Raw genomic sequence first — 26,599 nt, 5'->3', positions numbered from 1 at the left:
GTATGTTTGCAAACCATCTCATTTTAACAACAGCTTCCGTAGATGGGTTTAAAGCCACCCTGAAATCTTTGAATAAATACATCTCAATTCTGCATGCATACATCTGCTGTCATCTAAACGGAAACCAAGCGACTTTTCAATTCAGGCTTCTGTTTGAAAGGTCAATATTTATTACACACTTTGGGAAAGTTCTTGCTTGAGGTATTAAAATTTATGTGCTGTTTTATTGTGGCCAACCTGAAACTCCTCATCGTGTTCCATAGGAAACCACAGGTTACACTTTGTAGCCAAGGGAAGCAAACATACAACATGGTGGTTACATCATAGACTTAAGTAGGCACCATGGTCTGAATCAAAAACAGCATGTATATTCACGTATCTCTTACAATTACATTTGATGCATTACAGATTATAGCCAAAGGTTTAAAAAAAAAAAAAAAAAAAAGTCACTGCACTACTGTCCGTCAAGACAAATGTGAACCAGATGCTGAGATGTTGCACTGTTGAGCTTGGCAGAGACGGGCTTTTAACAGACTTCAATTGTTCCAGGCAGTTTGACAGCCATCATTCAGTCAGTCACATGTCATTTATCATCAATTTTACAACTTAAACCTGGACTAAGCAAACGGTTTTAGAGGGCACATAAATGACTCTCTTCACAGTGGCTTTCATGGCACCCTTGAGACATTCTGGAGCAGTATGAGATCTTCCCACTTTTGGAAAGGCAGGTGAGGAGGCCCCTGTGAAACCATACAATTAAAGGTAATTAAAAGTTATAAAGGAGAAAGAAACATTTTTTGAAATCCTAGAAGAGACAGAATGGAGTAGGGAGTCACTATGACAATGTTAGAGGGGCATTTTCAGGTCAGGAGAGGATAGCAAAGCAAGTTAAAGGTAGGGTAGGAGATTTCATTCTGATGGACTTTTTGTTAAATTAGTGTAACTTCTCTTTACAATCCAATAGCAACCGATTAGTTCAGCAGTTTCTCATTGAAACAAAGAATATTAATCATCTGTGGAAGCTATAAAATGCTAACAACATCAGCCAATCCTCCGGGTGGACCCTGCGTGGAGTATTTGCTGGTTGTCACTCTCTTCCTGCTCTGCGTGCACCAGAGAGGTACGTGCGTGATGGCCGAGGTCACAGACCGCAGCTTGTCTTCAGGTAATGATTGGGAGGCGTGGCTTAGGGGTGAGCTCTGAGAGAAAGGGCCATGTGGTTACTTTCAAAATCTGGCTGACTCTCACTGAGTTTTCAAAATCTCCTACCCTACCTTTAAGCATATTTCTGCTTTTCTATAGGTCCACACACGACCTGCTTTACAGTGTACATTAGGCATACGCCACTCTGAGGTGGAGTTAGCCAGCAGCTAACTATAAAATGGAGATATGTAGCTATGTAGTTATTGTGTATGTAGTTATTCTCTGTGCTTGTAGAGTAACAAAGAAACCAAGGAGGATCTCGTCTGTGTGAATAATAGGAGTTCGGACAAACTGAGTATTAGACCGACTTAAGCTTGTTGAGGAGATAAACGAGGAAATAGGATGCAAGACCAATGGTGATGTGGCCTTGTTGTTGGTTAGTAAGTGAAAAATTGTCTGCTTAGCTTCTACGTGCTTAAAGACATGCTTTTCTGCTGCCGTTTGTTGGCTGCAGCCTCTATTTTTAGTAAAGTAAGTTAATAAAAGATATAAATGGGTTTGTGCATGGCGCCATGTATGGAGCGTTAACTATGGACATGTGTATGGCCTGCATAGCAGTGTCTGTGTGTGCATGTATTAGGCAAATAAAGGAATAACACAGATAAATGTGTAGGTGTGTGTAAGTGGTGTGTTTGTCTTTTCAGTCACTGACAGGGCTGCTCCATCACAAGCTTATTAGTGAAGTTGTCGACTCATAGTGAATGGACCGAACACTTCAGTAAGTGTGAGGCCAATAAAAACACCTCTTTTCTCTGTATTGCATCCATGAAAAAATACAATTTTCACTAAAAAGTATATAGACAAACAACAAAGAACCTCCACCAATAATATTTTTTCATGCATTTATGGCATCTTTTATGTTGGTGGATCTTGTTTTCTTTGGGACTGAGTGAATGCGTGTTCTTCTTTCCAGTTTCCATTTAGGTAAGCTATCCAGTTTCAGGCTGTAGGGCAGACAAACATGTGAGTGGTATTAATGTTCTTATCTAATTCTTGGCAAGATCATGAATAAATGTATGCATAATATCCCCGTAATGTTATATCTACTGCTGTCTATAGCCAAGCTCAACATGTAGTAGCCAAGAACTGGTTGACCAGGTTTGTTGTCTGCTGTATTTCCACTTTGACCCAAGCACAGAAAGGCGCTCACTGATAAATTCATCTCAGATCGCAGAAAAGTTCAAATGTCATCCTTTTGCTGGTAAATTTATAATGTTCAGCTTCAGTCGTTTCTTTCCACGCCTGGCCTTGTGCACTGATTTTGAACATATTTGAAAAGATGTCCCTTGATAAATAAACTAATAAAGTATAAAACATATAAAAAAAGAGTATCAAAATACCGTTTCTCCCTCTCACTTTAGTGTTGTATGGCATGCAATGATATAAAAATAAGTAGTCTCAAATAAAATCCAGCACTGACTGTAAAACGTCTCATTGCTTTATTTGACTCTCACATCTCTACACATCACATGGTGTTTCATATCCCTGAGTATATTTTTTACGCTGACTCACACTTAACTGCAAATCTTCCTTTAAACCCTTTCACATTCTCATAAAACACTAAAATATTTTCCATTCACTCGGTCCAGATCTCATTTCTGCCAAGTGACTCCTCTGCTCACCATAGCATGGCTCTGAAAAAGACTAATCAAGGACAAAATGGACATATTCTCCTCATTTGGCCCAACCTCAGTGAGTGTGCGTGCACAGGAGGAGCAGTGGGACTCTGGGTCCGCCTGGGGCTATGAATGGGTGAGTTGACACATACAGCAGCGTCCTATTGAGCCTGTTTTCTATTTGTTCCCTCCAAACATGCTGTTGTTGACATTATCTATAACCTGCTGTATACTGTGCTTGTCACTTTAATTGACACACAGAACATGTCCTGTCATACTTAATATTGATACACACGTGCAACCATTCATGATGGACGTTTTCAGTCTATGTCCTCTGGCAGTAACTGTTAACATACAGTAATACTCACCACAGCACGTTCTTCTGCCTCTGGAATCACTCAAGTTACCTCATTATTGTTTGTGGCCCCTTTTGTAACCTTTGTAATTGATGATCCAAACAGGAGTTTGAAAAATATCCATACAGGCAAACCGGGTTGTGACATAACAGATTCTCCCAGTATAACCATCAACTGGTGAGAATGGAACACATTTGTCAAACGTTCGAGACTAATAGCATTCTATCCTATCCATATACAGAGGTCATGTCAGCACAAGATGGAAGATCTTCTACTCTTTGGGTTCAGGTGGGCCAGAGCTAAATCTTTCCCTGCTGGGCTTACTGTTTTCAGAACAATAAGACTCAGCCAATCCACTGAAAAAATGCTCCTGACTCCTTACTGAGCGTCTACACAGAATTTTAGGTACTTCATAAACCGTTGTCTCAAATTTAATGAGATGAAAATGTTAATGTGTCTTTAGGGTAGGAATTGAAAACAACCAGTATAAATACCTTAGTCACTGCGACTAACAGTTTATGTGCAAGACACTATTAAATGATGTCAGACTTCTGAAGTTTGCCATTGGTCGTATGGTGCTGGATAATACCAAGAAAAGAACCACCCATAGTGACAAAAACGACTCCTGCCAAAGATGAATGACCAATCTGATGACAGCACAGAGCGTTAAGCCTAGTGTTCCTGATGAACTAAACACTGCATCTGGGTCACATAACTCAGGAGTAAACACTTCGATAAGCTTGTAAAGCAAAATAAAACAAAAGAAGGAAATATTGTATACAAATCTCCCTCCAAAGATTAATAAACAGCTCGGCTGATCAGCTACAATAACTCAAAGGGCTCAGAGGGAACACAAAGCTGTGCAAACACCTACATTTCTTATTTAATCATAGTAAATATTCCTTTAAAAAAAATCTGCATCCTTCACTGGGTTTAATACCCAGACATTAACCACAATCTATCCTTCTACAAAACTGACAGGAACCATTAAACATGAAGCTTAAAATCTTTCAAAAAGATAATTAAAAAAACAAAACATATCTGCTTTCCTGATCACCCATTACCCCGCTGAAGTGATCGTCAATAAATACTCACATCTGTAAGGGAACGTGTGAAAAGCCAGACATGTAGTAAAGTCAAATCCCTGAAAGATTAAGCTGCACAGAAAAAGAAACAGCTCCTGTAAGGGTACTCTGTATTTATTGCTCAGAAAATATTCACAATGTTCCGTCTCTGGTGAGCTGCTCTGTAATAAAGTTGTATCCTTTTTTTAAAGGGCACAGCTTAGAACAGAAGCTAAGGAAAATATTTTTTTTCACTCGTGTGAATTGATTGCCTTCTGGGACGTATCCTCAGGAGCATTTTTAATGTTTCTTTAACACATTCCATGAAAACTTTAAATGATAAAAAAACAGGAAACATTCATCTGATACATCACTTTGTGTTTATTTGTGTGTGTTAAATATTTCTTTCTGATAGACATCTCTGCTATAGCATGTGTAACATCTAGAATTTACATTTCAGATCCCATTATTCAGAGAAATATCCCTTTAAATCTGTGACATTACAGGTGATATCGAATGTTATTTTATAGTAGTGCAATTATAGGTGTGTATCTGACTCCATTTAATTCATGTAATATTACAAAATGTCTATTCCAGGCAAAACATTTAGTTAATAATGTTATTTAAAATATGACTTCCATCAGAGAAGTGTTGTGGATATGTTTCATGTCCTACACAAATCTATAAAGCTATTCAAACACATCGAAAAAGAAAAGCAGTGGATGATATTCAAGGCACTTTGAATGACACGTGAAGAGAATTCACACAACAAAACATAACACGGGTTAATCAAACATTAAGAAAGCAAGCAGTCCGTGTTCGAGAAGGCATGTATCCGTCTCGGACAAAAAGCAGTAAAAACAATATCCTAGCAAACATTAGGCGTTGCCATTCACCCATAAAGTGCATCACATGGCCTGTTCCAGGCCAGGCTGGAGACTAACTTCAGCTGCAGCTACCACACACTTCATTAACTTATCAGAGTGAAACCAGCAGCTGGTCTGCACACATGAACACATGTGAAACATGTCATTTAGGTCTAAAGATATGGCTTCTAAGGATGATTTGTTTACCTAGGACCTGGTAAATCTTGATGCAAAGCTATGCCTATGGCACCAAGAGTGATGCATCTGCATCTTATCTCAGAAAGCCTTGTGTTTGTTTAAACAAAGGCTTCAAACATCCTCCTCCTCCTCCTCTCAGGACTCACTCATTTGTCTCTCAAGTTATCACTTTGGGATTTTTTCAGGTAATTAGCACCAGTGTGATTTAAGTGTTTGTCTGTGTGTGTGTCAGGGTTGTTAAAATAAATACATGAGCAACAAGTGTTTTCAAGTCTTTTAAAGGGTACATTTCATACCCACATCAGAAAAGTTTTCAACTTCCAGCAGGTTTGCTGGGATATCTTGAGACATCTGGCCCTTCTGCCATGTTATTCTTGCTGTTTAAAATGAGGTCTGAGGATTATGTTTTGATAAAACAGCATGAAGTTACTGAGTCCTAAAATATAAATGTATCAAGATTGAGGCAGAAGTCAGATAATATCAGAACCCCACAGCTAAACAGGAGTAAAGAAAAGTGCTTCTATTTGGAAATTGGTGAACTAAATCCCTTAATCACGCCTACATCATAAAACCATAGCATGCCTTGAGGAAACTGATACAAGTCCAGGCCATCTTGTCAAGTGCACTCATCACTCTGGAAAGGCGTGTTATGTCAAATCCCTGAAAGACTACGCTATGCAGTAAAGAAGCAGCTCCCATAAGGGCACAAGTATTTACCGCTAAGAAAGTATGTGTATAGTCCCCTGTCTAGAAATAATGTTTTTATTTTGAAGAGGGGACGAACAGCTGGATAGATAATATGGCGGCAAAAAAAATTATAAAAAGAAACAAATTTTGCAGTAAAAATAGTTTTGAAAACTTCACAATTTTTACAACAGGCCATAGTGAAACTGCAAGCCAATAATAGTAGAGTGAATATCTAGATGCAAAGCACTTCTGTGTATTATTGCATGTGTGTATGTTGGAATGTGACAGGGGAATGACATGTTTAATGTACGCTTTAGCCATGACATTCCTCAGCTCTTGCTTGGTACAATACATTACAGATCTGACAGATCTAAAAACATGGGGGAATGTGGGGAAAGTGAAAAACACAGTGAATGCCAGTACTAAGACAAAAAAGAAAGTTACCAACCCTCTGCTTTACCCACCTGGTTATCAAGGCTGAAGTCCCAAGACCTGTTATTCATCCAGACTCATTCCTGCAGCCATACAGTGGTGTTGTTTCTCTGGTTTGAAAATATGGCCTCTTGACACAAGTAAGGAGCCATAGGGCAAACACACTGATGAGATGATAGCTTAACTTTCCTGAAGATTGTCACAAGTCAAGATACCACCACACCGGTGGTCTTCAAGTTATCTTGTGTTTTTGGTCAAGAAACCTTTGACCTTTGGCTTTGTGACTGCAGGACCAACCTGATCCAATCTGTCAGCCACAGGTTTTCAAGGTCCTTAACGTGTTCTGTAAAACATCCCATGACCCACTGTGTACTGAAAGGTCTATAATAAGTAAACGCTGCACCAATCCAACTCCTAGAGGAGGGGATGTGTTGGAGAGGGGCGTGATTAAGTAAAAAAAAGAAGGGCTGAGAAAAAAAACATACAAAAAAGCAAATAACTGAATAAGGTGAAATAACATGAGAATGTGGAGTGGGTGTGGGATGGAGACAAAAAAAGAGGATGAGGAGGGCGACAGGGTTCCATTAGTGTTCCAGCTTCTTGTGATAGAGCTGAGTGACCTGGATGACCGGAGGAGAAGTGCTGAGTGATGGCCCGCACCAGCAGGCGGAGGATCGCACCGGCTGGACCTCACACCTGCCGCTGGAGAGAGGAGAAGCATTCATTAAATGGAATGTCACCAATGAAAAACACAGACAACATGAAGCCTGACAGATGGAGAGAATCCAAGCGCAGGAGAAAAACACTAGAACAACCTGAGTTGTGAGACATTGATGCTGGAGACACCAAGACATGAAGATATTAATTCCACGACACCAGCAAGTTATGGTTACAATTTCACAGAAGACAAGGTTTTCTCTCCTACTCTCTATCCGTTACGGCACCACTGTTAATGCAAGAAGGCATGGTGACCCTTTACTACAAAATACCAAGAAAGTGAGTAGCTGTGGTCCACGCCTGAGTCTTTATGACCAGAGGTTGTCAAAATAACAGATGTGAAGAGGAAGAAAGAGAAACCTGAAACTCAGCGACCTACAATACCCACAGAGAGAAGACATCACCATGTGCAGAAGAGACACTGACAGCAGATGTTAGTAATATATGATGCAGGGGTGCAGCCATAAAGGTTCACAGAGCACAGGACACTGCAAGTACAACGAAAACACTGAAGAAGTGGGGTAAAATCACTTTCAAATCAAACAATACTCAGCCTGCCACTTCAGTGTCAATAAAGCTGTTATAAATGAAAGCAGCTGAGATTTCACACCCTTATTTTGACGTCTGTGGCCATTAGGGCCCACTTAAAAACAGGGACCTTGTGTGAGAAATGATCTTAGGGCTAAGTTCAGCTGAAAGTGAGCTCACCCCAACTTCGATAAACATCCTGACTCCGAGCATTTAAAAGATAGGTTTGAATAGATTCAAGTATATCTCAATACAGTACTTGCATATTTTATCTGCACCCAGGATGGACAGGAGCGATACTACAATTACAGAAGGAATCATATATTCCTTTATAATCCTCCTCTCAAGTAATCCTTTAAAAGCCACCAGCCAATGCAGTTCTCCTGCTGCTAGTTGTGTGGATCCACTTTAATATCTGAAGGATGAGGAGATCTTTAACAGAAAACTGCATAAGATTAAGGCAGCTTACTCGACCTTTTGCATATGAGTATTGTATTAAGACAGACTTGAAAAATAATCCAAACCTATCTTGACTTCATAAAACAGGTATCAAAGGGATGCATGTTACTGGGAAGAAGAATATGAAAAGACAGGATGCCATGAAGTTGGCCTGCTCAGATGGTTTTTGAAGTACCTCACGTTATAGGCTCTTTTTTCAGATTGGAGCAGCACTGCTGTGAAATGTGAGAGTAAAGAGCACAATCAAAAAAACATTTTAAAAAGCAAACTCAAAAGTATGACTATGATGAAGCTAATAAAACCATTTTCTCTGAAATAACTAAGTTATTTACATGTATAAATAAATGATGGAACAAAAATGTAACAAATTCCAATGCAGACAGACCATAAAGAGAGTGACACATTGATAGAAACCACATGTATGTTTTGCTATTGCAACAAATAAGAGTGAGTCCTGCTGAGGTTTGACCCATTCTGCTCAATGGGCAGAGCTGCACTGGAACCAATCAGAGAGTGATATGTTTACAAAGACACGCAATCAATGTGGGCCTGAAAACCATTACTGGAAACTCTGGGTTATACATTTCTTAACATTAGCGTGCCAGAAACATAACCCCACACAATCTGCAGTAAATATGCTCCATAAACACCTGCACATGTGGGCATCACTGAACCAACACATTGTTGTTGTACGGCAGACTCCCGCATCATCATGCCACCCACTAATTCATTTATAGTGATCCCATTTCTTGGACTCTGGGTTTAAACCTGCTGGCCCAGCTGAAGGTTTTCTTTTCTGATACTGATGCTACTCACTATGGGGATACACTCTTTCTGCAATCCTCATTGTTTTTATTACTTCCTCCTCCTCCTGCTATGTAATGTAATTAGGTGGAGTAGCTGGAGTAGGCAGGCAAACCCCACACTGTATAGGTCCAATCAATGTTCAGCATTCTAATGACTCATTAAACCTCCCTCAGACCGCTGAGCTGCTCTCTCAAAGGATTAGTATAGTAACTTATGGCTTGATATTTGTGGAGGGAAAAGCACAGAACATTTGGCTGTGTTTCAGTTTGACTCCTTCTGTATGTGTGTGTCTTTTACCCAGTGTCGTGAGGCATGTCCTGATCGGCCTCTGCAGCAGATGACTCCACATCTGCATCTGCACTGCTCTCACTGCCCGGAGCTGACAGACCGCATGGAGATTCTGTGCCCGCACACTCACCACTGAGACATAAGCAAACACAACCATAACATTTTTATTGGCTTAGTTGCTAGCTTTAATGTTGCCAGTGACCTGCCTCCATGTTTGTGTCTGTCTACTAACTTGATGTGTTTCTCCAGTAGCAGGATGGCTTGTTCCCTCTCCTCCAGCTTCCTCTTCAGGGAGGCAATCTCCTTCTGCTTCTCCAGCAACTCCTTCTGGAGACGATAATTGCTCTCCTCCAGAGTCTCACAGAAAGCCTGGAAGGAGGGAACACAGAAAATGTTTATGACATAAATCCAACCTGCTGTATTTTGTTGACAGGCAACAGAAGAGAAGACAGGGATAACAAGTGTGGATGTATTAACCACAACCTAGGTGGTGGGTGCTCTGGGAATATGGAGTCCGAGGCCCTCTTCTAAGGGCTGTTCTCTGTCTCTGTATGAGCGGAGCAGCAGTTTGATTCACATTGCTGGCAGTTAGACGTTTTATGGACAGAATTTCTAGACACAGCGAGGCGCCGGAGGGAGTCCAGGACCACAGGATTTCGTCTCTGCTTTTTGCCTATGATTTTTGTCCTGTTGGCTTCATCAAACCAGGGCTTTCAGTGTCCACTGGGACAGTTTGCAGCCGAGTGTGAAGTGGCTAGGATGAGAATCAGCACCTCCAAGTCTAAGGCCATTGTTCTCGACTGGAAAAAGATGGTTTGTCCTCTCCGGATTAGAGGAGAGCTCCTGCCCCAAGTGGACGAGTTTGTGTATTTGGGAGTCTCATTCACATGTGAGGGAAGGATAGAGCAGGAGATTAATAGGCTGATAGGTACATCTGCACTAATGTGGTTGCTGTAACCTGCCCATGAATTTTAAAAGGCACTTGTTGTAGTCATACTTGGCATTATACCGTACTTTGGATCTTTGTACTGTTGTAGAGGCCAGCTCTTTTCAGCATCACTTTCTTGACTTACTACATGACGTCTGAATCCAGACTTTGCTCATTTTTAGTGGAATATCCACTTCATCCATATATCGTTTCCTGTCCCAGTGGCTTCAACACCAGCCCAAAACAGCAGTGTGCAACATGGTCTTTTCATCAAACTCTGTTCTGTTCTTCTCTAATGTACCTTTGGGCTCTTTAGCCAGATGGAGCCCATTATGTCTGCCTAAAACACTTGACAGATTTATCCAGATGCGGTTTTGCATACTTCAGATGTTGATATCTGTGTTATGGTGGCAAGGCAACTCTTTCTCCTGTTGATACTGCACACTGGAAAGATGCATCAACCTTCCCTATAACTGATTGCTTCCTACATATAATACAGGGCAGCACAAAAGGAAAAACATCCACACCTGTCTGACGGTTAGAAAAATATGTGCATGTACAATACCTACCTATACCAAACCAACACATACCAATAATAAGATATGGTGGAAGTGGCGTTATGCTTTGTTTGGGTCAATCTGAACAGGTGGAATGGTCCACCAATGGCTGACCAGGATGTGGAGTTGTTAAATCATCAACACATTTAATTTTACTAGGGCTGTTCAAAGTTTTGCTTCCAGTTGTTTATGTTCACTTACCCTGCTCTCCTCCAGACTATCGAAAGGGCCAGGAGGGTCATCCAGACACAGGAACTCTCTCACTGGGAGGCTGTCAAGGAGGACGAATAATTGATTGCACCGGTGTCTCAGCATGATACAAAACTTGCATAAATTGTGTTACAGACCAGTTGGCAATGTCCTTGTGTGCGACTAAATTTTGCAAAAAAGCCTGAAGCCCCAGCTGTCTGTCTTCCAGGAAGTCGATCTCATAGTTATCTTTGAACCACCGCTTAGGAGGCAGCGAGAGGCGGAAGCCTGGAAACATCTCCTTTAACTGGAATGAATACACAGACATACAAAGTGCATGAGTATCACACACAGCAGCTACAACATTTGGAAATAAATATAATTGTTTTTAATACAATATAAGGAAATACTGCAATGATAAAAGCAAGCAGTGTTCAGGGAAGAGATCAAGAGAAATGGTGTTTACTGAGTTGGCATACCATGGTAGCATATGGATGGTCAAAACCCTTCACAGAGTCATTTGATGAGAACAAAACACACCCGTTGCCACCACTGATCGCCTTTCCATTTTTTTCCTGGCCCCATTCTGAGCTATGACTTTGACAGGAGGAACAGTGCTAACACAAAAAACTCAGGCAGCTTCTAAAATTTCACTGTGGTCTGCACAGCTGCTCAGTGGGTAGAAAGGTGGGTCTGACATGAGAACGAGTTGCTTGAGTTCTACCATACATAAAACACAGTAGGGGTTTGGTCACATTTCAGCAGAACTGAGACTGTCTAAAGCACCTAGTGCACACAGATTTAAAAAAAAATATGAATAGTTCAAGATGATGAGATAAGAACTAAGGCTGACCACTTCCTTTGTACTGTAGATAAACACATCAAATTGCTGAACTACTGCTAGATATTTGAGAGAAGCCATCTGTTCATTGCCTTCCAGTGGAACCTTTAATGTTAATCATGTTTACCTTCATCTATCTGTGCAATTATTCTGTCAACATCTAAGAAATGCCTGGAGGAGTTTCTGACACAAAGATACTGTGTCGTTAAGGGAGCCTGATGTCAGTTCACTCAGAAGTTGTGTATGGTCATGTGTATGTGCATGAATAATGTACATAAACTCTGAGTGAACCAATGCAGGATGAGGTCCCAACTTCAACGCAAACAATACTTGGCGCCAGGCAACCAGTATGGAGGCAGTGCTGCATTACAGAATACCTGCTCACTCTTTGACCATGTTAGGTGCCTCTGCTGCTCTTTAATGTTCTTTCGCAGCAGGCAGGCTCTTATATAACTGTAGCTTCAGTGTTCATATATATATATATGCTTGATGCGTCAGTCATCAACATACGCTTGAATATAGCAATCCTATATGTCACATGTGTTAAACTCTATTCAAACAGGGAGAGAGATAGAGTCGTGCACATTTATGCATATGGCGAACACAGCACACTCGCTGCAGCTGCCCTTTGTGGAAAAGCCACAGGCACGAAGACAATATCCACACCTCTTTGTAATTGAATGTGGGGTGTTCCAATTTCCTGTTTTTCATGCTTCTTGCCTGCGTCAAAAACAAAACCTCAGTAAAATCACTTTTTATTATTTCACTGTAAGTAATAGGTTTTTTCCCCATATACTGCACAGCACCACTAGTTGGCTTGATATTTTCCCGTTTTATTATCTGTGACAAAGCTGTCCTTCCTAAAACCACAGGCGACCTTTTCTCCTAGTTGGCACAGACCTGTTTGTGGTTGGGGAACAGTAAGCTTCTTTGTTTGGCTCTAATCATTTCCACAGAGCATTCAAAAACAAAAGAAAGCACGCTGAAAGGAAAATGCTGTCAAACCCACTGTGTCTTCAGATATGAAAGGGATTAAAAACAAGAGCATCCACATACAGATTAGAAATGAGCTTCAGATTTGATTACCAGTACAAACATACCTTGTCGTTGAGTCTGGAGAAGTCTGTGTACCTTCTAAAAACAACCCAGCTTTCATCTGGAGTCTTCCTGACGAGGATCTTATACACCTGCAGCAGAGAAGATAATCTTAAAGACTACAAATAGAGAAACAGTGGCAAAGATGCTACTGTAAACATGACATGTTCAAATATAACACCATTATAGCCTAAACTAAGATTGGAACACTTCCTCTGTGGTGTCTGCTTTAAATTATGGGTACTGAAAAAATGTGTTGCTGCCAGGCTATACATTAAAGTTTGTCATAGCTTTCATTTGCATGTTGATTAGCTAAACCATAATGCTACATAACCAATTCTCTGGGCTCATACCGTAAACTTGGCTCTCTCCTCCATGACCTCATATCCTAGCACAGTGGGGGTGATAGGTCTCTCCTCCACTTGCTGGCTCCCAGCAGGATCCGACATGGAGCGAGGGCAGCTTGAGTACTCAACAGAGGGCTCCAGTGTCCCGTTCACCCTAGCCCGTGTCACAGGGCTTTGGAGGGGCGGCGGCGTCCGGCTGCGGCCTCCTCTGTCTGAGCAGCGGGACTGGTGCTGGGAACCTAATCCTCTGCACCCTCTCCCATGGTCCTCCTCAGAAACCCGGGTGACAGAGGACTGAGAGCTGGTGGAGACACTTCCCAGTGATGAGGCTCGCTGTGGCCGCCTCAGCTTGCTGCTACCACCTGACAAGGCTCTGTCCATGGGCACAGGGACAGGCACAAAAGGTGATGCCATCGTCCCGAGTTGTGTACTCCTCCTGCCCCTCCAGCACAGTCGTCAAAATAAGATCCAACTCCTGCTTTGCTTCAACAGTGTTATGTGAGGTTGAAGTCTTCAGTGTGAGGGACTGACTTTGAAAACCCTGCACAAAGAAGGCAATAATAAAGATTATGTTATAATTTATTAAGTGATTTCAGGTTTCCAACTGGGACTAACACACTGATGGGTACCAGACTGCAAAGGCAGATGAATTATTGACATGTGCCATATGCCATTTATAATTTATGAATGTGTGTATTTTGTGTGAAATTCATTAGGGTGAAAGCCTGTTTAATGTGCAAATAACTAGCCTGTTATTTGATTAGTTGTTGGTCAGACAAAGTGCAAAGGGAAACAGCCATGATGTTGTATTGAGGATAAAGATGGAAGAACTTGGATGCAGGTTTTAATGGCCTCATATCTCTGCTCAAAGACCACGGGAGCTACCTGTGTTTACATTAATTCAGCATCAGTGGAGGTCAGAGAAAGCCACCCCGAGCCTTTCTAAAAGCCTGACAGACAGAACGCTAGTGACACAGATCTGACTGGATCATATATAAAATCCGAACCATCATTAGTTAAACGTACATAAATACGAACACGTAACATACGGGAACTAAATGACAAACATTGATAGTTCATGCTGCTTAATCACTGTTGACAGACTCCTGCAGCTATTTCGGTGAAACATGACGGATGAGCTGGGACCAGACCCAACCACACACTGACGACAACACACTATAATTATTATCCGGCTTCGTATTTTATTTCACCATCAGGACAGGGGGCTAACACTGAAGCTAACTGTAATGTCTTCAGTTAGCAAGCAAGCTAATGTGACTAACGACATCCTTTACTGAAGAGCACGAACTCCATTAACAACAATCATGGTTTTAAAGTAAAGTAATGACACGGTGTGAAAGAGAAACATAAATAAATGTCCTTAGTTTGTCTCATTTTCACTTTGTCAACTAGCACTAACTAGTTAAGAGTTTGTTACTATTTGCAACAATCCAAAGTGAGCTAACGCGTATTTTTTCTAAATAATGTCTGCTTAAGAGTATTATTCCTCAGCCGAATGAGTTAACTATTGCTGCTAATTAACCAAACGTATTATTTTTGCTTTTTTTACGGTTGTTTTGCTTTGAAAAATAAGCTAACGTAGACCTGCACGTTTTTGAAGGGTAGTGTCCACCGTCCTGCTGCTATCACATTACCTTTACGGTAGCTAGCAAGCTAAGCCGCACAGGCTGTGTGGACAAAGCTAAGATGACGCATGGTGGCTTTCTCTTACCGTAGGAGTCCAAATATCCTCCCCCTTCGGAAAAAGACTTTACTAAACACATGAAGCCCAATGACTGATTGTCCTGTTGCTGTTTATCCACCGCTCTCCTGTTCCCATGTTAGCATGCTCCAACTCAGACTACAACTGCCGCAATGATTCAGGCTGACCACAAGAGAGCGCTGTAGTACACATTAAACATCACACCAATGCTGATTTTGTCACATCACCCATCCTCTCTAGATTTTTATTTACAAAGAACGATGCTAATGTGATGATGTGTCCTTTCCTGTGCTCAGCTTAGTCATGGCCGTGTGGGGGAAAGTGCTTCAACACACGGTGGTTGATCCTTCACAACCCAGATGCACCAGCATGTAAATAACACGAAATGATCTGGAACACTCAAAGAGAGTCTGTCAGTAAGGGTAGGCTGCACTTTTTGGCACTGTCATTCGACTGCAATGATAAAAGTGATTTAAAAGATTAGGCTACAGTGCAATGATTCACCACTGAGAGAGAATCATGTAAACGAGGAGTGAAGTGAGGCTGCTGCTGCCACTGCAGCTGTTATTGGGGAACGAGCTGCAATGATTCCAACCAACTGTTTGTGGCAGACCACCCCTTCCTCTTTTTCATCTACCATGAGTGTCCTGGACAATACTGCTGTCCTGAGTGAGCATCTGAGAATGACTGCATGACTTCAATGAGATGATTTTGTTTGTTATAGTGAAGAGTGTTGGGAAGGATTTTACCATGCATAACACTACCTGACTGCAGCCACATGTTCCTACTTCAATGTTAATCAGCCTCAGTTTTAGATGGACTTAGCTAGAAGCTAATAGCTAACTATAGTTCACTCATTCAAGTGATGCTGAACAGTGTACTGTCATCATGACTGACATCTTCACTCTTCATCCTCATCCTCACACACTGAACCCCATCAGTCCCGCAGCATGCAGCTTTCTGTCCAGGATGCTGACATGGTCCAAAAAACTTTCAAAGATTCAAAGAAAAGGGTGATAGAGGAGCTGGAGGAGTCCTGTGACCTGAACCTTGTCCTGACCAGCATGGGCATGAAGGATGCTTTTGATGAAACAAAGTGTGACCTCATGAGATCATATCAGAGATATGATTGCATCACATTCAGAGGAAGCCTGTCACACATAGGCATAGCTACCATTATATCAGAGGGGGGTCCCCCACCCCATTTTAAAATAACCCGTTTGGACCCCCCTGGGGTGAACTCTTTGTGGGCAGCAGTGGCTCAGTGGTATAGAAGGGTTGGCCAATAACCGGAAGGTTGGTGGTTTGATCCCACACTGTTGTGTGTCCTTGGGCAAGGCACTTTACCTGCAGTGTACTCACTGGTGTATGGTGCTCTTTGCTGGGCTGCCTTAAGTAATTTCCCCATTTGTACGCCCCTGTAGATGAATCATCTAAAAATCAAAAGGCTGGTCTTTCAACTGAAACTGAAACTGAAAGTCTTTCAGCCATTACATTGGAAGTGGGTGTATGCAACTTTACATTCCACTTGCGAAATAAGAGCTGTTCCAAACAGAAATGTTCCTTTGTGACAAAGATTGCTGATCATTCAGAACAGGAAGCCTATCTACCAGGTAAGAGATGGTTTTCATTCTATCTGTTGACAAGTGGTGTTTAATTTATTTATAAGCTTTGCTGATTGTAGCATCACTAAGCATGGAAAAGGAAACAAGCAAACGTTCAAAAGGAAAGCTGTGTTCTCCTTTTTTCATGTGTCAGACATATGATAGGTGTGAAAGTCAACCGATGAACAGCTGTATTACTAAAAACATGGACTGGTATATGCATATTTTCACCACTTTAACTGAGATAAATGTCAGCTGTGAAGAGTTGTTTTTTAAATAAGTGAGCTTGAAGCTTGATTTAAATACTAACACATGTGTCAGGTAATGATGCTCTGCCCTGCTTTCCTTCTATCAGACACAATGGCTCAGCAGAATCCTCTGTCCCAGTCCACCACCAGCTTCTCTCTGGACTTTTTCAACAAGCTGAGTGAGAACAACAAGACCGGAAATATCTTCTTCTCTCCTTTTAGCATCTCCTCAGCCCTGGCTATGGTGATGGTGGGAGCCAGAAGTAACACTTTAATTCAGATATCGGAGGTACACACACACAGAGAGAGAGAGAGAGGGAGAGACTGAAAATGTCTCTTCTGTTACTACTAAGAATACTTATTCACTTGTCACACAGGATATGTTTTCTCAGTGTACATGTTGTAATCTTTGTCCACAGTGCCTGAAGCTCCAGGACTGTCAGGATAACATCCACAGCAGCTTTGGCCAACTGCTGAGAGCGCTCAACAAGCCAGGAGCTTCATTTGCACTCAGTGTTGCCAACAGACTGTACGGAGAGCAGTCCTACCAGTTTATACAGGTGTGTGTGTATGTGTGTGTTTCTGCATATCCTGATGTGCATCTTTATGATAAAGACACCTCACTGAGCTATTTAAATGTTGTTTGTGGTTTCAGGACTTTTTAACACAAACCAGGGAGCATTACAGTGCAGAGCTGGAGCCTGTGGACTTTAGAACTAAACATGAGGACGCCAGGGTGAAGATCAACAGCTGGGTGGAGAAACAGACAGAAGGTGGGACACACACACACTTCATCAGCTGATGTAGAGATCTGAACATGAGCTCCATCTGGTGGAGAATCACATTATTGTATTTGTAATATTGCTTTAAAGGTGGGGTAGGAGATTTAATTCTGATGCACTTTTTGTTAAATTAGTGTAACTTCTCTTTACAATTCGATAGCAACCGATTAGTTCGGCAGTTTTGCTTTAAAATGAAGAATATTAACCATCTGTGGAAGCTATAAAACGCTAAAATCATCAGCCAATCCTACGAGGCGCCCCTGCACGTAGAGTTGGCTGGTTGTCACTCTCTTCCTGCTCTGTGCGCACCAGAGAGGTACGTGCATGATGGCCGAAGTCACAGACTTGTTGGGAGGTGTGGCTTCGGGGTGAGCTCCGAGAGAAAGGGGCGTGTGTTTACTTTCAAAATCTGGCTGACTCTCACTGAGTTTTCAAAATCTCCTACCCTACCTTTAAATGACTGCTGTGCATGAGTCCATCGTTGTCATGAGATACAACATGATGTTCCTATGTGGTCACTTTAAATTATTCTATGTTTAATCCTATCACCAGGTAAAATCAAAGATGTGGTGGCTAAAGATGCCGTGAATGCGATGACCAGGCTGGTGCTGGTTAATGCCATCTACTTCAAAGGAACCTGGAATGAACCATTTCTGCCAGTTCGCACTCATGATGCTACTTTTAGACTCAACAAGGTGCACAGCCTGAGTTTCTGTTGTTGTAGGCCAACATGCACCGTGACTACTGTCCATTAACGTGTAACAGCCATGTCAGCAGTGCTGCTGTTCACAGCTACAATGTGCAGCTAAAATGTTATGAAAGAATATTTATTTTGTTTTTGTCTCCTCAGAGAGAGACAAAGCCAGTGAAGATGATGAAACAGAAAACGTACTTCCCCTATGCCTTCATTCCTGAAGTCAACTGTCATGTAATGTATTTATTGATATTTGATTGAGAGACTGACTGTGATTCCAATATCTTACTGTGTATTTGCTTGTTGGACAGATCCTAGAGATGCCTTACAAAGGGAAGGATCTGAGCATGCTCATCTTTTTACCCGAGGACATAGAGGATGATACGACAGGTCTGGAGAAGGTAGGACACACACAGTACATGTAAACAAATGTCTTTACTGACACTGTTAATAATCGTTACTGTGTCCACTGCAGCTGGAGGAAACGCTGACCTATGAGACATTTGCTGAGTGGACTCATCCAAGTAAGATGTCTGAGAGGAGAGAAGTTGAGGTCAGCCTGCCTCGATTCAAGATGGAGGAGTCCTATGACCTGAAGCTTATCCTGACCAGCATGGGCATGAAGGATGCTTTTGATGAAACAAAGTGTGACCTCTCTGGTGAGATCATATTAGAGATATGAATGGATCACAGCCTGTCACAGTCCTGTCTGACTGACAGGAAGTAAAAACAAACATGTAGCCGCATGATCATTTTTGTTTTCAGGTGTCACAGTGACACACATGAAGATACAGTGAATGCTCTTTTACATACCTCTTTTTTCCTTTCTCCTCTTTGACAGGCATGTCTAAGGCCAAAGACCTGGTGGTGTCAAAAGCCACTCACAATGCCTTTGTGGAGGTGAATGAGGAGGGAACTGAGGCTGCTGCTACCACTGCTTTTTATTTTGAATTACAATGCTACAATTCCGGTTTAGTCCATTTTGTAGCAGACCACCCCTTCCTCTTCTTCATCCGACACAACGCCACCATGACCCTTCTGTTTGCTGGAAGGTTCTGCTCCCCCGTGTGAGCTGCTGTGTCTTTAAGACCAGCACGGCTTATTTGTTTGTCTGCAGCAGCATCAATCAACTGAAAAACACTCTGTTATACTGTCCTGTTTATTCCTTATGTAGTCAATTGATGTATGCATGACATTTGTGACGTTATTGTTGTGTAGGTAAGAGGATTATACGTACTAACCTCTGCACATGACATTTGGTTTCTGATCAATAAGTTGAGTTTACAAAATAAAAAGTGTTCTCAAATGCATCCCTGTCAATAGGTTTACAAAGGTGTTGAGTTGTTGCATTATTTATTACCATACAACATGTACAGCAGGTCTGGGGAAGGCACAGTACATGTAAACAAATGTCTTTACTGACACAGTTAATTGTTATTGTCTCCACCTAGATTTTAAAAAGATCCAGGTCTGTAATGGTGCACATTGTTGGGCCGCAGTGTGTTCCACAGTCTGGGGCCAGTGGCAGAGAAGGATGGCCAGCAGTTCTGAAAGCTATGGTGGAGCCAGTGGAGGGCTGTGACAGAGAAGGCAGACGAGTCAGTACCAAAAATCCTCTTATCCTGTAACAGAAGCCGCTTTGTCAACAAAAAAAAGTGGAATAAAATTCTCACATGTAGAAACTGAGGCATCTACCTGAGAATATGTGTGTCAGGGTTCACAGCAGAGTTAAATGTACTGAACACCACCCTCAGACAAAACGCATTACTTGTGATAATGTCAGACAAATATGTGGACTTTGCGTCTTTCACAACTCTCTGATAATGAGCAAGACCATGTCCATTAAAATACCAAAATACCCAGACACATGCAATTTGTTGTTTTTCCACCAACGTTCCCGCCTGTCTACGACCCTGCCTTAGGGCACCTGTAGTGTCATTTAACCAGGGATCTTCTCTTGGCTTCATGGACCTGATTTTATAAGAGGCAATAGCATCCAGGATCACCACAGCACATAGTGAGAAACGATGAAAGAAAGCTATGTGGGCATGCAGATTAAGCAGATTCTTAAAAGGGCAGAAAGAAACTCTGAGTCCATAAAAGCAGCAGCAAACTCCTCTGCAGTAGAAGAGGCCATGATACGGCCCGGGAGGCTGTCGTTGCCAAATTCAATCCACATTTCTGTCAAAAGAAGGAAATCCAGGAAGTGTGTTGAAAAGTTTGATAATAATAAATGTATGACTTGGCCTATGAGTAACTGACCCATCCACATGGTTTGTATGTAACTGACTTGCGGTTTGTCTTTCTCCCCTGTTACAGGCAAGAGATCATCCATGCCACTTCTTCATCCCACACAGCGCCACTATGAGCCTTCTCTTTGCTGGACCGTTCTGCTTCCCTTTAAGCGCTGCTGTGTCCATCAGAGCAGCACTCTCACATACAGTATATTCAATTACACAAACCTTACAGCTGTTTGTATTTTTGCTGAATCATAGTTCTAATTTGATATTCAAGCAGGGTCATAAAGACATCTTAAGCTGAGTGAATAGGTAATAGGCTTCAATGTACCTATACAGTAAGAGGTTATCACACTGTCTGCCCATATTGCATATTAGAAGTAAAGCCCAAATCTCTTGGTTATGGGCACCCTGTCTTGGACGCCAAAATGAGCAGCACAGGGACACCTGTAAAAAATACAACTTCATTTTTATAATACTGTAACTTTATTATCGTAATTTTACTACTTTCTTCTAATAATATAATGTGTGTGTTTTTTTAACTTCACTCTTTTCGGCTTCCGTAGTTGTCATTTGAGAATGCGGAAGTTGATTTGATCATTCGGGGCGTGTCGTGTGAGAATAATAAAACCGATGCTTCCAAGAGAAGTCTGTCTGTGTGGAGAAAACTCCTGAACACTTGAGTACATCAAGAACAAGCCCTGACAGTAAGTTAAAAGAGATTCAATTCGTAAATGGGACTTTTATTATGTTATCATTGTTGTTATTCAAATAAGGCTCTAGGTAGAATATTAGCTTTTAACCCGTTTTTAATGGACAGGTGGGGCGTGACAGGCTTGTCGTAGTTTGACAGTCAATGAATCTGTGTGTAGAATGTATGTACATGTGTTTGTGATTTACAGATATATGTAGCACTGTGAGTAATTTCCATGTGAACTCAAACAATGATGCGTGTAACCATTTCAGCTTCTGGGAAGTTTAACATTTTAGTATATTTCAGATTAAGAACGCACGTATAACATGACACCAATCACTACTACTCTTTAAACCGTTGTTCATTTTTATATGATGTGTGTGACGGTGATATGTAAATTATGTGTATTGAGTTTTTAGTGGACTTTGGTCCAAAAGCTCATATAACTAACTCTGTGCCCTTCTTTTCTTTGTACCAGACACAATGGAATCATTGACCCCTCTGTCCAAGGCCAACACCGCCTTCTCTGTGGCTTTGCTCAAAAATCTGAGCGACAATGATAAAACTGCAAATATCTTCTACTCCCCCTTCAGCATCTCTTCAGCCCTGGCTATGGTCATGATGGGAGCCAGGGGCAACACAGCCACACAGATGTCAGAGGTACAGTATTCATTCTTATTCAGTCTTGTGATGTGTCTTTATTTCTAGTGTCTTTTTCCTAACAAAACACCACAAATGACAGTGGCATTCAACATATCTTAGAGATGCTTTCATTAAAGCTCCATGACGATGAATTTGAATGGGACACGAGCCGGCATACGAGCCAGCGTGGAGCATGTGAGGGTGTGAATGCTTCCCCACCTATTCAGGATGAATCACCTGTTTTGTCCTCAAGTGTCAGCAAATGTTGCAAAGATCTGTCCTGTCGGAGTTTTTACGAGCTCTGTGTTGCTATAGAAACAAAATACACACTATGGAAGTGCGAGGGCAGTAAAGATCTGTGTGCATTGATGTAATCTTTTGTTATCAGTTCCTATTATGCATGTGGTTGGGTTTCAGAGGGGGAAGCCTTTTCAAAGCCTTTATCAAATCACTCATTGACTGCCAGATGGAAGAATTGGTTGCTGTTCTCGGTATCTAAACTCAGTTATTGACTCAGTTAGAAAATATTGATGGCAGATCACAGACTTTACTCCTACTGTACTCCCATGTACAGATACAGTAATTTTATATATATATATATATATATATATATATATATATATATATATATATATATATAAAGATGTCCTTGGTAGAATCATGCTAAGAAAGAAAGAAAGACAGGCTGCGTGCGGCTTTAAGTAGCGACTGATGTGTGATTCAGGGGATTTATCTGTGATTTAGTGTAGGTGGAAGCTGACTGTAAAACAAGAGCTTTTTGACATTTTGATGAATTGATTGTTAAAGCAAAGCCGCACCCAGATACTACAAGTATAAAGGTGGTGGGTGTGAGTGTATGGGAGGGGAAGAGCCTCACCCTTGGTCTGTCATAATTCAGAGGTTAAAAAATAACCCCATTCATTTGTATCAGTCCCCCAGTAATAATATGTTAAGTAACAGGTGTTAATAGTACATTTTAATAGCAGATCCTGCCCTGTGCCTCTATGTTCTGTGATGCAGTAGTAGCAAGATTACTTCCTGTTTATTGGACAGGGTCATCATAGGGTCACTGATGAAATATGCAGCCTGGGGCTTCTACTCAACCTGTGACGGTTGGGTTTAGAAATCCAGCTGATTATAGTGATTTCCTCGGGTTCTGGTTGTGCTGCTTTAACGCAGCAGGGTGATTCAGCCTGTGTCACACTTTGTGAGTAAGTGGGGGTGGGCTTGTGATTTCCTGAAAGAGAGCAGAGGTAATGGCAGCCTGCTGTGAGGCCAGTTATCAGAAGGTCTGTGAGCTGCTTTCCTCTCCTTCATTAGACAGCTGGCAAGAAAATGTGCAGCTCAGCAATGAGATCACACTTGAACTTGTGCTTATCATGTTGCCAAACAAATCTAATGCTTCAGTCCAACAAGCTGCAGCCTGTAACCACACATCATTTCTGTGTATGAATGTAATTCATATTCACTGATATGTGAATTTTTAACAGTTAAACTACGTCCCAGCAGACAGTCTCTCGTGTTTCCTGTCCATGGGTTGAGGTTAAGGTTCATGCACTGCTGCTGTAAGTCAGCAGTGTACTCAGGGTGTGGTAAGTCCAACCTGATGACATTGCTGGGTGTGATTGCTCCACTCACCATCACTCAGCCAGACAAAGAAAGAGAGCTGTGGCTACAAATGCCAGTGTAATTACTCAGACTAGTTCAGCAAACACTATGCACACTTAGTGATGCAATATATTACTACATCAATGTTCTCTTCATGCAGGAGCACCAACCACTGTGTGAAGTTGTTTTAAAAAAAGCCTTCTAATCATACAGTGTCACCTGAAGGGAAAACAGATCCTCCCACATTTCACAATACAACTTAAGTCTACCAATTGCACCCTCAGGTTCTCTGCTTCACCAAGGCAGGGAAGCCGCAGCGCACAGGAGCGCAGCAGATGCAAATGCAGCAGCGGCAGCAAATGCAGCAGCAGCAGGCCCACGCCAGCCTGCCAAAAGGATTGAAGGTGGTAACAAAGAGTTCAGGTGTTGAACACTAACACAAGGTGCAGGGTTACTAACAGGTGGTCCCAGTGGTGTCCTGTGGGAGGGGAGACAATAGAGACAAGCTGTTTTCTGATTTCCTTTTTGCATTGCTACTTGCTGCTGTCTTGCTGAAAAGCTTCGAGCCTCAGAGTATTACATAACACACAGGAATGTGGAGAGCTGCTGGAAAAAGTTACACTTAAAAAAATGCATTAGGGAAATAAGGCCACAAATAAAGCTGTTTCCTTTTATACAGATCCTTTAAAACAGAGTGTTTCTCTGATAACACTTGTGTCGGATGAAGTTAAGACTGTCTTTAAAAGATGGGGCATCATTTCCTGCAGTGTGTGTGGTGTGTGTCTTCATGGAAAATGTCAAAGCTTGGGCTCTGGATTTCTGGGTGTCAGTCAGTGTTGATATTTTGTGCATTAACGCTGATCATATATTGTCAGTGGTTTGTGTGGGATTTCTACCACATTACCTACTAGGTGGTGAGAAAGTTTGAGTTCTCTCCTTCCCTGTACAGCTTTATGGACTTTACTGTATATTGTGTTGTATTAAAAGGTCTCATCACTTGGTAGGTATGATGACCATCAGGCCAGTGTAATAAACTGATCTTTCACTGTCTCACAGCTGTCTACTTTGTCCACAGTGCCTGAAAACCAAGGACTGTCGGGATGAAGTCCACACCAGCTTTGGCCAACTGCTGAGAGAGCTCAACAAGTCAGACGCTCCATACGCTCTGAGTGTGGCTAACAGACTGTACGGAGAGCAGTCCTACCAGTTTGTTGAGGTGTGTGTGTGTGTTCATGGATCTTCATGAGCAGGTGTGGTTGTGCTTACATTTTTTTTAGACTGGAATGAATGGATGTTTTATTTAGCTGCTGTGTGTAACAAAGAAGTGGGCAGCAGGCCAACTTCCAAGCAAGTAAAGGTGGTAAAGTTCTACTCTGGCTGTTTTTAATTCTTTAATTCTTCCAGGATTTCTTAGGAAACACCAAGAAGCACTACAGTGCAGAGCTGGAGTCTGTGGACTTCATCAAACGCTCAGAAGAAGCCAGGCTGAACATCAACAGCTGGGTGGAGAAACAGACACAAGGTGGATCACACACACACACTAACGCTTGTGTTTCTGTTGGCATATGTGGCATTGTCTCATGTCTGTGTGTCAATTGTATTCACTAGATAAGATTAAGGATATGCTGAGCAAGGGCGTGGTGGACAGCTTGACCCGGATGGTGCTGGTCAACGCCATTTACTTCAAGGGGAACTGGAACAAGCAGTTTCAGGAGAGTGCCACGCGTGATGCTCAGTTCAAACTCAACAAGGTAACACTGCAGCCAGTGAAAACTGACACATCAGATACTCACATGTCAGGCTGTTTAGGCTTCTATCATGCAGTGATAATGAAAAGGAAAGTGAACAATATAAAGCTGTCTCTGTGTTAACACAAAAAAGGCTAAAGAAGCAAGAAGGTGTGATGCCTCCATGTAGCGTTAAGAGTCACAGACGCCACCGATCTGATCAGATGTTGCTTTGCTCACTGACAAATGATTTACCACAGTAAAAGACGTTGGACTTTCCTCAGAGTAATAAAGCGATTGAGCTATTAACTGCAAAACTAAAAACCTCATGGTGATTTCTTTTGTCCGACTGTGGACAGAAAGAGGACACATTAAAGGTGAAATCCAGTTTAATAGTAAATTAGACTCTTCAGTTCTGGCATCCAGTTAGAGATGGTACTGCATGTAAAAGATGAACTAAAGTAGCGTTTTGCTGCCTTCTCTGGGTGAAATTCTCTAGTATATGTTGCAACTCCAAACCTCTGCATCATTGCTACATCGTAATGTAAACAAGAGTGTCTGTTTTTTCTCCTCAATGTTTTTCAGAATGAGTCAAAGCCAGTGAAGATGATGCACCAGAAATCCAAGTTCCCTTTGACCTTTATCTCTGAGGCCTCCTGCCAGGTACTTCATAACATGAATGAATTAGATTGTCAGTCATCATGCCCCCATGTGCATCAGTTCCTAATTTGAAAGGTGATTTAATGTACAAGCAGGATGTGTTAAACTACAGCAGCGTGTTGTTGACAGATTCTGGAGATGCCTTACAAAGGGAAGGAACTGAGCATGCTCATCTTTCTACCCAATGAAATAGAGGACAGCACCACAGGCCTGGAGAAGGTAAAACATGCACTCATTTATTCTTGGATCGTAACAGGAGGATACAAAGTGTTGACTGATCTTGTGTCCGTGCTCAGCTGGAGAAGGAGCTGACCTATGAGAAGTTTGTGGAGTGGACTCGGCCAGACATGATGGATGAGGTGGAAGTCCAGGTGGGTCTGCCAAAATTCAAGATGGAGGAGAAGTACGATCTGAAGAATATCCTGATCAGCATGGGCATGGTGGACGCCTTCGACACGGCGACGAGTGACTTCTCAGGTAGGACACGTTCCTGGATAATACTTTTTAAAAACCCACTGCACCCTACATTCCTGTCTGTGTCTCTGTGTCCCCTCCACCTCCTGTGACAGGCATGTCCCCCGCCAACGACCTGGTGCTGTCCAAAGTCGTCCACAAGGCTTTTGTGGAGGTCAACGAGGAGGGAACCGAGGCTGCTGCTGCCACTGCTGCCATTATGATGCTGCGCTGTGCAATGATTCCAGCCACCTTCATCGCCGATCACCCCTTCCTCTTCTTCATCCGACACAACCCCTCCATGAGCGTCCTGTTCGCTGGCCGGTACTGCTCTCCTCAGTGAGCACCA

The 26,599-nt window shown here is 42.0% G+C and overlaps 2 protein-coding genes across 3 annotated transcripts; one reads left to right on the top strand and one right to left on the bottom strand.

Moving 5' to 3' along the window:
* Positions 1–4,600: 4,600 nt before the first annotated feature.
* On the bottom strand, positions 4,601–15,082 carry snx16 (sorting nexin 16). 2 transcript variants are annotated; one of them, XM_028433323.1, is made up of 9 exons: positions 14,911–15,081; positions 13,185–13,719; positions 12,837–12,923; positions 11,054–11,202; positions 10,908–10,977; positions 9,454–9,590; positions 9,231–9,353; positions 8,302–8,341; positions 4,601–7,124 (listed from the first exon to the last, which is right to left on the bottom strand). In XM_028433323.1, the coding sequence occupies exons 2-8, from the start codon at positions 13,590–13,592 to the stop codon at positions 8,323–8,325; spliced, it is 993 nt and encodes a 330-aa protein (XP_028289124.1). In that variant the 5' UTR covers positions 13,593–13,719; positions 14,911–15,081; the 3' UTR covers positions 4,601–7,124; positions 8,302–8,322. The 2 variants fall into 2 exon arrangements, with proteins under 2 accessions (XP_028289124.1, XP_028289125.1); XM_028433324.1 differs by lacking the exon at positions 8,302–8,341 and having other exon boundaries at positions 14,911–15,082.
* Positions 15,083–16,368: 1,286 nt separating this feature from the next.
* LOC114453577 (uncharacterized) lies at positions 16,369–26,593 on the top strand. The gene is given in 19 exon segments (XM_075353442.1): positions 16,369–16,514; positions 16,861–17,044; positions 17,046–17,313; positions 17,409–17,526; positions 18,088–18,230; positions 18,386–18,463; positions 18,541–18,630; positions 18,705–18,888; positions 19,071–19,294; positions 19,681–19,831; positions 21,639–21,820; positions 23,695–23,814; positions 24,486–24,626; positions 24,815–24,932; positions 25,019–25,161; positions 25,723–25,800; positions 25,927–26,016; positions 26,094–26,274; positions 26,367–26,593. Coding segments are annotated over 18 exon segments (2,715 nt in total). The 5' UTR covers positions 16,369–16,514; positions 16,861–16,865.
* The last annotated feature ends 6 nt before the right edge of the window (positions 26,594–26,599 follow it).

The sequence above is a fragment of the Parambassis ranga genome, chromosome 20 (assembly GCF_900634625.1).
Source record: "Parambassis ranga chromosome 20, fParRan2.1, whole genome shotgun sequence".
Classification (NCBI taxonomy): Eukaryota; Metazoa; Chordata; class Actinopteri; family Ambassidae; genus Parambassis; species Parambassis ranga.
This window is presented reverse-complemented; position numbering and strand designations above follow the sequence as displayed.